An 11,748-nucleotide genomic window follows, 5' to 3' on the forward strand; every position below is an offset into this window, starting at 1 on the left:
GCTGCAGTTGCATCTTCTTCTGTTCTTGCGCAGTTAAGACCAGCTGCAGACGGCCCGAGCTGCTGAAACATCGGCCAGCCAGTAGAGCCAGTTGTGTTAGTTTATCCCACCTGGCCAGCCTCCTCCTCCCTGCCTCTCACACGACCTCTCCCCGTGGGGTTACATAGCATCAGCGTTTATTGCATGGCCACTCGCCTTTTCGTATCGCTGGTTAGTCAACAAGTTTAACTTACTCATTGCTCCACGCCGTTGGGGGAGAGGGTGATATAAAACTATCGAAAGAGAGAGACTTTTACTACCATAGCATTTGTCTAGTTACTAACTAGTTAACTGCTGCTGCTGCTCCCTACAGAGGATAGTTATCTTGTGATGCAAAGAAGCGAGTTGGTTACCATCCCACTAGTTAAACTACGCCTGGCTTCTGCTCGGCGTTCCCGGTATGGCAACCAAAGCGTCAGGCATGTGTGTGGACCCGTCGTCGTTGCAAAGGTCTTTCTCGTAACGAATAATATGTTGGATTGTAACTAACTACCTAGCGTCTATAACATAGATGGTAGTCCGGCAGCTAACAAAATATCTCGAGAAATATCCAATATGCATCCCGGAAGATGTCTAGTTATTGAAAACTAGGGGAGAGAAAGGCAAAAAAAAGAATAAATGGTCCCAAGATTAACCAACAGATGACGCTTCCAAATCCTTTCCAGGCAGGTTTTCCAGCTGGTGAAGTGGCTGCGGGAGTGAGCTAAGTCCCAATCCCCTGCACTAGTTACTCGCACACGTCAGTAAGCAAAAAGAATAGAGCGAAGAATGACAAGCCGATAAAGCGCAATGCATACCCATAGTTAGCCAGGTCAGTAAGGTGTTCCGATTGGTGTTTGGATCAAGAATAGAAGATGTGGCTGGTCCTATTTTTGCCGTCGATGAGCAGAGTGGTGTATCTGACCTGGTATCGTTCCCTAAGCCTACAGTACCCTTCCCCGTCCACCATGCAGTACTGTACAGTCTCCAGCTTGTCCGCGGGGTGGATGAGGTTATCCGGAACTGTCTGGGCGGACCGCACCTTGGGCGCTTCAGACAGGCCGGCACGATCTTGGATCTTCTCAGGAGAGTTAAGCAATCCCCTCAGCAGTATGGGCTCCAGCCACGGCTGCTCAGGCTGTGGTCCTCTCCTTCTCGCCTCCTCCCACTGCTCCGGCTTGTATCGGTCCGGCTTCTCTTCCTTTAGTCGAGTGATTTCCCGTCTCCATTGCGGGCTGTTGACAGGGTATTCGACCGGATCCAGGTCCATGGTAGGTATGTAGGTAGGTAGATAAGGGATAGACTTGACGGGTGAGAGCTGCTCGAGAATTCGACAACTTCTGTCGATCTGTCTGGCCTAGCACAGGTGTATAGTGATAGTGAAAGCGCTGCTGTTCTTTTTGTCTGTGGTTTATTTAGAAGAATATAGCAAATAACTAATCGGACAGCCAGCAGCAGAAGACTGCGGACTGTTCCCTTGCTTTTAGTAGTTGTAAGTCTTTGAGTGAGTCAAAGATGACATCACTGACTAACTGGCTAAGTTAATTACCTATGAGGAGCTGTCAATCATGTGACTGCTTTGTTTCCACTGCCCTGAGGTAGTTTGCTTTCTTCAAAAAAGGCAAACTATTTACATTTGTCTCGGTAGATAGTTTGCAGCCAGCTTTGCCTAATCTACTTGCCAATAAAGAGCATAACTATCATCCTTTCAACCGGAGGCCTGCAGCCTTTTGGTTTCTAGCAAACACTCTATTCTCTATGGAACTATCTAGACTACCTGATTCCTTGGAAGCATTCATAGTTATTCCATTTAATTTGTCCACGGCTATTTACATAGAGTGAAAGCACATGTATGGAAGCTTTGATAACAGTCTGTGAATATCCATTAGCTATCCACACAGTATAAAAACATTTGTATGGGAGCTTTGATAATGGCCTGTGGATATCCGTGGCTATTTACATAGTGTGAAAACATCTGTATAGAATCATTGATAACAGCCTGTGAATATCCGTGGCTATTCACATGGAGTGAAAACACATACATGCATAACACAACATTCTTTGTTCCTTCTCCTTAGCCTGTCTCCTTGTACCGACCTGGATAAGTAGATAGCATATTTGAAGATATGATCCCAATAGATATAAGAAGTCACCTCTTGCCTGGTCACTATAGCTTCCAACCACTTCTCTCTAAGTCACTACTTTGGAAACTTCACTGTCATCGACTTATTCCTCCATAGCACCGTATCCCAAGCCTGAATCTTCTTACCCTCTACTTTCCCTCTTCCCTTAAGTCTCGAAATATTTCCTTCATTCGCCCGCATTTGTATCTTTCTTATTACGTGTCGAAACCATGGCCTCCTTTGGGGTTGAAATAGAACTCCTCATCAAGCCACTGGCCGGAATATTGCCTTTGCTTGCCAAACATGGCCATAGGCCGAACAATATTCCAAGACTGAATATGATTGCGGTGCACAAAACGCTAGTCGAAGTGCTTACGGAGCGGTCTTTTCCGGCTGAGCTCTATAACGAGGACAGTGATTACCAGGAAAAATGGCAAGTAACCGGGGATGCATCGATTAGGAGCAATGATGATGATTTCGGTAAGCATTCAGTTGCCTTCTCCCTATTTGATCGCACTGAACCGCTAACGATGAGTATTCTTAGTCGGGGTGGAGATAATTACCTGCATTTTGTACGTCAATTCTGGATGGGCTGTTCAGCTAGACAGGTTTTGGCATATACTCCTCGCCAACTTCGAAGTCCGGGGTGACCCATCCTGCGGAACCCACGTGCACTTTTCACCTGTCGGGGGGTTCACGTTAGCCCAACTAAAAAAGCTCACTGCATTCGTCACCGTATTTCAGCCCGCCATCACGGCGTTGATACCATCCGGCAGGCGTGGCACAGATTGGTGCCACGCGAACGCAGAAGTCGTTCCGGAGCTCAGGGCCAAATATATGGCTGGGCGGCCAGTTCTCCTGGCCTGGATCGAAGGATTTTCCGACAAATCCGAATTGTGGGAGAACATTTCTCCCAAAAAGACTGTGGCTTGGAACTTCCGAAACGCGCGAGAAGGTGGATGTGGTACAGTGGAATTCCGGCAGCCACCCGGTGTCGTGAGCAACGCGGCTACCAAAAGATGGGTGGCCATTGCGCTAGCCCTATTCGCCGCGGGGATAGAGCCGTGGCTGGCGTACCCCGTTGCTGCTCCGACAGTGGAGGACTTGAAGATTGTTCTGGAGCATAGCGCCTCCCGGATAGGGGTATCACACCTGCTATCATTCGACGGGGCGAGCGAACAGACGATCCCGATTAATACGTTGAGTGCAGAGGAGAGAGAGTACATCACTCTCCTGAAGGCTCAGAAGCCAAGTATTTTCGCCGAAAATCTGGAGCGGCGTGGAGGACGCGGGTCCTCCCCATGATAAGCGGGCGTGGAAACTCAATGGCCGTTGAGAGCAGGAAATACTTTGAAAGAGGCAAAGTGGCCTATTTTATCCATTTAATAAAATACCGGGTAACAAAAAAAAAAAAAAAAAAAAAAGAAGGAGAAGAAGGAAGAAGAGTTAGATGTTAGCGCGAAAGAATTTCATACCATTACTTTTGCATGTAGAGATTTAACAATACCTGAGTATGCATACCTACCATATTTAAAGATAGTCTTCTTCGCAAAAGTCGTCAAATATCCAGTGCTCTCTTGTCATCGCCCTCTCCTCTTCGGTTTCAGCGGCATCCAGAGCATCGGCCTTGAGCTTTACCTCACGCTGTTTCACTTCTTCATAAAACTCAAGGGGGACCCAGCCTTCGGTGCCTACTCCAATAGCTTCCCTACAAGCCTGTAACTGTTCATCGGCTTCTACCTGGGCTTTGTCCAGCTGGATACACGCAGCAGCCTCGTGCTCCGAAAAGGTGATTGGACAGGGTGCTTCCGAGCCAGAGCTGCTAGTAAGCTGTTGCCATTTCTCTGTTAATGAGATCAGATCAGCTTTCAGAGTCACATTATCGCCGTCCCAGGGTTCGCTGGCGTGATGGAAAAGCTTGCGTCTTAAAGTATTCAGCCCGTTCATAAGAGCATTGAAGTGTTCTGGATTCATTTTGGCGGTTTCTCGAAGATAGAAGTAGTGCAGCTGGCGCTTGCGTAGGAGTTCTACTTCCGAAAACTGTTTCATTTCATCGAGCTCGTCAAAGTTGGCTGGTAGGATAGGCAGCTGCATTGATTCCGATATCTCGTCGCCATAGTTCTGGAAGCTGTTTGGAATAGCGGAGTGAAGGAATAGTGGAAGTATGGCGGAGTGCTGCCAGTCAATCAAGCCGGTAATTTCAAGTTTGTCAGTGACGAATATGTTGCTGGGTTGGAGATCTGGGTGCCGCATGACTGGGCGGGCCAGTGCCGGGTCATGGTGTGGTATGAGATGAGGTGCGATTTGCAGGTACTGTCTCAAATTCACCAATTGATCTAGGTGCGAACGGGGTTTGTAGTCGTATATCTCCCGCCGAAGACGCTGGAAAGGTAGGATAGGTCGTCCATACTTGGTCAGATATGAGATCTCCTTCTTAGCGCCCGCCGTCAGAGCAGCCAAACAATCCTTGTCTGGTAAATTTGTTAATGGCTGGCTATAACTAAGCAGACTGCGGATAATGACAGTTGTAAAAAAAACACCAGAACTTACATGGACCGCGCTCAGCCGATAATGCGAGTCGTTTGCCGAACCACAATCCGAGTGTAGTATCGGGCCCGATGCAAAAATTGTTCTCGCCGGACAAATGGTCGGCGGTGGGAACGGCGGTTCTGGCGGTTTCACCCTGAAGATCACCACAATGGTAAAGACTTCCACTTGCTGGAAACCGCAGAGCAAAGATTCGGGACTCCAGCTCCACAATTTTAGAAACAACGGTGATCCTCTGTCTTTCTGACAGGTCAAACCAGATGTCTCCTAGGTTCCTACCGCGGATAAGTTCCATGAAGATGTACTCCGTGCCCGCCGGGTTGGTTGACACTGTCGAGTAACCATAGACTTTTGGAACGGGTATACCATGGGAGCGAAGAAAATCCATAGTGGCTACTTCACTGGCAACGAGGAGGTCTTTTGGTGCTGTCGATGGATAAGGGATGCGGGCAACCAACTGAAAGCCATCGCGCATGGTTACGAGGAAGGCTCGGTTGAAGCCTCCTTCGGCAAGTTTCTCGAATTTGGCAACATCTTCCGTTCGCTGGTGTATAGACGCAGCAGCGAGCCGTTTAAGCTCCGAAATGTCGAAGCAGCGCCGTCTCTCGGAGTGTCTCAGGGCATCATTGTAGCTTGAAAAGCAGGCAGATAATTAGTCTCATACACTTGGTGACCAGAGGTAATGGAAGGCTATCTCAACAGACATCCATCTCCCCGAGGTATAGTCGAATAAACCATGGGCCTCTTCGGGTATCCTTCTGATCATCGAGCAGTGGATGAAAATCTTCGGCAATAATAATGGTGGTGATACAGAAGGCTGAAATGGCGGGTAGGGAAACAATGACGGTTTCCTGCGTATTCCGCGGGCCAGGGGCCGACAAAACTCCATAATTTTGAGCACAACGAGAGAGCCATGAAATGTCAAGTGTTCCCGGGGATCTTGAAGGGCCTCAATTGAAATCAAGGGGCAGGTTATGATACAGCCAACCCAAGGATGGGTATCCGGAGGCCGGCGACGTGTCTGGAGTACCCAGTATCCAGCACCCCCAAGGCAGCAGACGAGGTATTACTCCGTTAAAATGCTGCCTAGCGATGCAATGCCAACCGATCAAGGAGAGATATAACTTCGCTACCAATAACCACTGGATAGCGATGATGGTGATGGTGATGATCTTAGGTCAGCCGGATCTGCAGCTGGGCTGTGATTGGATGTACAGGCCGGGCGGTCATCAAGGTTTCGGAGTATCTTTTGTCCATGAGGGTTTGGCGAGATTATGTAATTCGAATTACATAAGTACAGTTCGCCCAAAAAAAAAAAAAAAAACCAACACAGAAAACAAGTTTTCCAACCTGGTAAAAAATAAAAAAAGAAGAAAAAGAAAAAAAGAAAAGAAACCAACATCAAGTCCTCGGAATCAACCTGCTGGAACCGCCCGGAGAGAGCGAGAGAGAGAGAGCGGGCGCGCCAAAACGACCGTTCGAAGAAAAGGAGAAAAAAAAAAGACGGGGGGAAGGGGGGAAAGGGGGGGGGGGGGGGGCGGCACTGGGTCAGTTTAATTTCAACAGTCCACCAGCAATCAAGAGAGTGGCGAACTCGACCCGCGCAACCGTCGCTGACCGACAAAACAAGGCTCATAAAAACAACTATGAGAGCAGTACTCCGTAGCGCGAGTATTTATTATTCTATGATATATGGAGCCAGCAGCATGAGTGAGCGGGTTCGACGTCTGCACGCGCGCTCTTGTTCCTTTTTTGATGGCTGTCAAGAGAGGGAGCTTCTAACTCGGTCTGGTAAGTAGCTCGCAGTCGTGCATATGTATATAGGTATATGCACGGAGGTGTGTGAGCGAGCTCCAAGCGATCGGCCATCGAGAGGCGCAACCGATCCGAACACGTCGGACGGACCAGACCAGACCAGACCAGACCGGGATAGGAACTGAGAGCGGGATAATAAGTAATATTTTGATGTACGGAGTGCTGTGTAAAAAGCGCTGTAAGTATGTACAGTCCATGCGCGATGGTGGCACCAGTGCTGTCGTCGATGCAGCTTGCTTTTTCCCAACAAGGGAGAGAAGAAAAGATACGGAGTTTCCCTTCGTGGTTACCTGGGTGATGGCTATATGATATGACGATGTTATGGCAGCCGACAGCGATAGGAATTGACAGCAAGGGGGAGGGGGAGGGGAGGGGATGGGACTTGAAAGAACTGCCGTCATCCGAGAGCTTCACCGACGGAGATCTCCTGCGTCCCATCTTTTGGAAACCCCATCTTCTGGTACCCAGCAACGGCCGTTTCAAGTATATGATGGATATGATGGATGATGATGGAAGAATAATGAGCGAGAAGAGAGAAAGCGAGAAAGGGGGGCTAAGGGAGAAACGGAAGAGCAGCCTGGAGAAAAGTGGCTGGTGAGGACTTTTAACTAACAAAAACTATGGTATCGGGATGACTTCATCGCCCCAACCCGTTCTTCAGCCATCAGCCATCAGCCACCACGGAGCTGGTCCCTGTCCTGGCTAGTTGTGGCATAGTGGGAAGCCCTGCTGTAAGTAAGTCCTTAAGCTTTACTCCGTAGTGTGGTGAGAGTAAGTAAGTTAGTCGAGTAAGTAAGTATGATGTGACCGTGGGCCATACCCTTGTCCATGCTCATGTCCATCACCAGCAGCAGCAAACAAACAGCGGGAAAAAAAGAACAGCCAGAGCAGCCATTATTATTGGAGACAAGAATGTCATGCTTGAGCGGAGCTTTGGTCGACTAAAAAAATAAAAAAAATAAGAAACAAAAAAGAATAAGAGGCAGTGCTGGTCACTTAACGCCACCCAACTAGCTACCCAAAGCTCCACCGAGCAGAGCAGCTGTGTTTATTATCAGTATTATTATTATTGCAGGGTCGGGGTTGGGGCAGTCAAGCTCTTTCCCACGCCCACGCCTCTCGTCTCTCGTCTGTCCTCTCTCGTCTCTCGTCCATTCAATTGCCCCCTTTGACTCGCCCCCTTCCCGCCGTATCGTCCCGTCCCCCATCTGGCTGCCCTCTGGCGCCCATCTAGCTCCAATCTCACTCCCGCCCGGCATGCATCACTTCTGTTAAATGAATACTAATAATAAGATGAGTACGAGCCCGGCGATCGATCAACTGCCCGAGGCGGCTAGCGTCACCCGAAGCAGATCTTGATTTGGCGCCGATCGCTAGTCCGAAAGAGGCTAGCCAGGGTTGCAAGCGGGCCTGCAGGGAAAAAGGATGGAAGTTTGTACCCCGCAGGAAGAAGAAGTAGGAAGGAGAAGTCGGAGAAGTCGGAGAAGTAGAGTAGAGTAGAGTAGAGAGTAGAGATTAGGGAGTAGAAAGTAGGGAGAGTAGGGAGTAGAGAGTAGAGTATACACAGAGAGAGAGTAGAAGTACTCCGTACTCTGTTGTGTCTTCCTGCTGTGATGCTCCGAGCAACAGAGGCGGTTGGCCAGGTAGGACGGTTGGCAACACAACCAGCGGCCGGACATCTCACAGGCCACCTTGCACTAGTAGTGAGTGAGTGAAGAGCAAGAAGAAGAAGAAGAAGAAGGAGAAAAAGAAGCAAAGCAGCGAGGATGAGCTGGCCCTGCATCCGCTGCCGCTGATTCGACTGCTCTTTTAACTGTGCTTTTATCTGCTTGCTTATTATTATTTTTTATTATTTTTTATTATTTTATGCCACCCGTCAAAAGTCTCAAAAGCCTTTTCTTTTCTTTTTTTCCTGCCCCTTTTTTTTGTCAAAGTCAAACAAGCTAAAAGCTAGCAAAGTTCAAGCCAAAAAAAAAAAGGCCCAGCGAATCAGAAGCTCGCCTGCTCGACTCTTTTGGCTGAGCTTGTCCCGGTCCACGATGCAAGTCCGAGTGCGATCTCTCGATGCTCGACGATGACGATGACTTCACACAACACCTCCCTGCCTGCCTGCTCATCTCCTTCTTGCTCCCTCTTTTTTAGTCCCTTTTTGTTCCCCGTTTTTTTTTTTTTTTCTTTTCTTTTCTTTTCTCCCCTGCCCTTGTCCTTTTATTGCTTTATTGCTTTTTTCTTCCTATTTCCCATTTCCCATCTCTCTCTCTGTGTGTTTTGCCTCTTCCCGACCCTGCCTGCTGGGCTGCTGGCCCTGCCCTCCCCTTTTCCCGCCCTGCCTTTATCTAGCTCTCCCTCTCCCACCCTTCGTCTCGTCTTTTCTTCTCTTCTCTTCTCTTCTCTCTCTCTCTCTCCCTTTCTCTTCTCCAGACAAGTTCAATTGATATCCCTTCATCGTCAATTCCTCTTTACAAAGAGTCGACTTGCTTGTTTGCCAAATCATCAGTACTTACTACTGTCCTCACATATACCAACCAGTCAACATGAAGGCCTCTGTTATTGTCTCTGTCGCCCTCGGCGCTTCCATGTGCCTCGCCACCACCCTGGCTGAGCTCCCAGCTTGCTCTGTGCGTACCAATCCGATCACCCAGCAGTGAAGATAGTCGTCACCCCAAGTCCAATTAACTAACATGACTATCCATTGATAGCAAGCCTGTCTGCAGAGCATGCTGGGCAAGGCTGCCGAGCTTGGATGTCCTCCTCACGACCCCGGCTGTCTCTGCTCGCACCCTGACTTCACCAACGGTCTGCGTGACTGCACCAAGGAGGCCTGCCCTGGCGAGAACATTGAAAAGGTTGTCGAGGAGGGCCAGAAGGCCTGCAAGGACATGGGCGGTGCTCCAGGAAGCTGTACGTTTTCTCTCAATTCTCTGTTTCCGCTGCTGCATGAAATGATTATACTAACGCCTGCTTAACAGCCACTGGTGCTCCTACTACCGGCACCGGCTCTGGCACTGCTACCGGAACTCCCACCTCTGGCTCCGGCTCTGAGACCACCGCTCCCCCCACCAGCGGCTCTGGCTCTGCCCCTGCCCCAACCGTAAGGCTGCCTCTACCTGACATATATATATATATATATATATCAAACGTGTTGAATCTATATACTAACTCGAAAAACAGTCCGGTGGCCACTCTACCCCTTACACCACCATCCCTGCTGGCCCAACCGTCATCACCTCCGGCACCAATGTCATCACCACCAGCCGCCCTGCCACCACTCTCTACACCGAGGTCTCTGGCTCCCAGTCCGGCTCCGAGTCCGGCTCCTCCACTGGCTCTGGCTCCGAGTCCACCTCTGGCCCCGAGCCTACCTCTGCAACCTCCTCCGAGGGTGGCTCCAGCCCATCCTCCACCGAGGGCAGCGGCGGCAGCGGCGGCAGCGGTGGCAGCGAGACCTCTGGCTCTGGCAACGGCCCATCCCCAACCCCCTCCCAGGGTATGGCTCCCAAGGCTACTGGTCTTGGTGTTGCTGGTGCCATCGGTCTCGTTGCTCTCCTCGCCTTGTAAATTCCTCTCTCATGCTAGTCTGGAGTTTACTTTGATGAGGTGCCTGTTTTTTTTTTTTTTTCCTTTGTTAGTTACGAGTCACTGAATTGATGGACGAGGTAAATCACGGATATATCCTAGCAGTGTGTAATGTTGTATTAACTCTTTCTCGCATATATGTAATAAACGCTGCGAAAAGCTCATGATAATAATATTAATGCCAACAGTTCAGGTCAAGAAAGAAGTTCTCATCTTGGTTCTTTTACTCTGAGTTGACTACTGATGGAAGTTCAAATTGCCTCTTTGGGATTACCATGACAAACTAGTTATACGCAAAGCAACGAGCACTCCAACGATAGAAGCTGGTTAGTCATGCATAAGAATATTTAACTCCGGTAGAAGCTGGTCATGGATAACGATATTTAATGTAGACGACTAGTTAATCCTCCCCCAGACTCTCGCGCACGCACTGCCGCACACGCTTCTTGAACTCCTTGGGATCTTCCCGCCACAGCCTGGCTGCCTCCACGTTCGCCGGTGACTCGTCGTTCGGACTCGACAGCATGCTAATCACGCTCAGCAGTATCGTCTCCGGCGTCTGCACGGGCGACCAGCGCTCGGCCGCCGACTCGTACCCGTACTTGTCTTCCTCTGGCGGGTGCAGAATCGATATACATACCTCGCCGTTGGGATATACTAGTCATCGTTAGACAGTAGTACATACAAAAGGGGGGGAAAAAATAAAAATAAAATAAAAAATAAAAAAAAGACCACTCACTATTGGGATGGAACATCGGTGTCTCAAACTTCATCTTCGGCGGCAGATGCGGGTATTCAGGCGGAAAGGTCAGCTTTGCGCGAAAGAAACCTCCTGTTTGTCTCAAGTCAGATCCCGAGTTTTAACAAGGTATTTGTGCTTCGCAAGACAGCGGTAATTACCCCCGTAGAACTTGCAGTCGTCCGATATCATCAGCATCACCTCCCACTCAAACACGTTGTTGTCGTCCGCCAGCCCACAGCTGATCCCCGGAATGTCCTTGTCCGTCTGCATCTGCTTGAGCTGGCGGCTCAGCAAGCCTCCTGCTGCCGACGCCGCCATCCTCGCTCTGCTTTTCTTCTCCGCTCTTGTTTTTCTTCAGCTGGTATCCTTTTTTTTTCCTCCCCGGGCTTTCTCTTCCTATCCGGCTGGTTTTCGCTCGCTGACAATCAAAAAAAACAATGGCAAGCTTCCAAGGTGCTTCGGTGTTCTGGTGTTGGTTCTGTGGCGCGCTGTGGCGGGGGAGGAGGTCTGGGGGAGGGTTTCCCTCGTTTGGTACTCCGTACGCCCTCGGTAGGTAGGCTGGATGTAGACTGTATGTAGATCGCTGGTTGACTTGAAGAGTGAGGATAGCCGGGTTGCTCGAGAGGGAGCAGAACAGGCTGAGGTGGGGGAACAGAACGGTTTGCAGGTTGGCTGTAAATGCTGTCCTGTCTGCGACGGTGTGGGGTGTACTTGGTTGGCGGGTAACTCGTGGATTTGAACTAGTTAGTCAGTCCCGTTGCTGCTCACTAACTAGCTAGCTAGCGGGAAAGCCACAGAACGCCGTGCAAGTGACCGCCTGCACGTATATGCAACTACCCCGGCACGGGTCTGCCTCTTTTCAACACTGGATGGACATAGCTGGCAGCGTACGGGGTACAGCTGGTTTATTGGCACCGATTATCCATG

General features: G+C 49.7%; 5 protein-coding genes across 5 annotated transcripts; 3 read left to right on the forward strand and 2 right to left on the reverse strand.

The window, feature by feature from the left end:
• Positions 1-880: 880 nt before the first annotated feature.
• On the reverse strand, positions 881-1,288 carry ARB_01541 (uncharacterized protein; the record flags this gene model as incomplete). Its single annotated transcript, XM_003012235.1, has 1 exon — positions 881-1,288. One exon carries the CDS (start codon positions 1,286-1,288, stop codon positions 881-883), a length of 408 nt encoding a protein of 135 aa, XP_003012281.1.
• Positions 1,289-2,371: 1,083 nt separating this feature from the next.
• Positions 2,372-3,446, forward strand: ARB_01542 (uncharacterized protein; the record flags this gene model as incomplete). Its single annotated transcript, XM_003012236.1, has 2 exons — positions 2,372-2,713; positions 2,886-3,446. 2 exons carry the CDS (start codon positions 2,372-2,374, stop codon positions 3,444-3,446), a joined length of 903 nt encoding a protein of 300 aa, XP_003012282.1.
• Positions 3,447-3,671: 225 nt separating this feature from the next.
• ARB_01543 (uncharacterized protein) lies at positions 3,672-5,454 on the reverse strand (the record flags this gene model as incomplete). The annotated part of the gene is made up of 3 exons (XM_003012237.1): positions 3,672-4,612; positions 4,692-5,320; positions 5,393-5,454. The coding sequence occupies 3 exons, from the start codon at positions 5,452-5,454 to the stop codon at positions 3,672-3,674; spliced, it is 1,632 nt and encodes a 543-aa protein (XP_003012283.1).
• A 1,365-nt stretch (positions 5,455-6,819) lies between these two features.
• On the forward strand, positions 6,820-7,456 carry ARB_01544 (uncharacterized protein; the record flags this gene model as incomplete). Its single annotated transcript, XM_003012238.1, has 2 exons — positions 6,820-7,097; positions 7,288-7,456. The coding sequence occupies 2 exons, from the start codon at positions 6,820-6,822 to the stop codon at positions 7,454-7,456; spliced, it is 447 nt and encodes a 148-aa protein (XP_003012284.1).
• A 1,764-nt stretch (positions 7,457-9,220) lies between these two features.
• On the forward strand, positions 9,221-10,061 carry ARB_01545 (extracelular proline-glycine rich protein; the record flags this gene model as incomplete). Its single annotated transcript, XM_003012239.1, has 3 exons — positions 9,221-9,404; positions 9,473-9,594; positions 9,675-10,061. 3 exons carry the CDS (start codon positions 9,221-9,223, stop codon positions 10,059-10,061), a joined length of 693 nt encoding a protein of 230 aa, XP_003012285.1.
• Positions 10,062-11,748: the final 1,687 nt, after the last annotated feature.

The sequence above is a fragment of the Trichophyton benhamiae genome (assembly GCF_000151125.1).
Source record: "Trichophyton benhamiae CBS 112371 chromosome Unknown contig00178.8, whole genome shotgun sequence".
Taxonomy (NCBI): domain Eukaryota; kingdom Fungi; phylum Ascomycota; class Eurotiomycetes; order Onygenales; family Arthrodermataceae; genus Trichophyton; species Trichophyton benhamiae.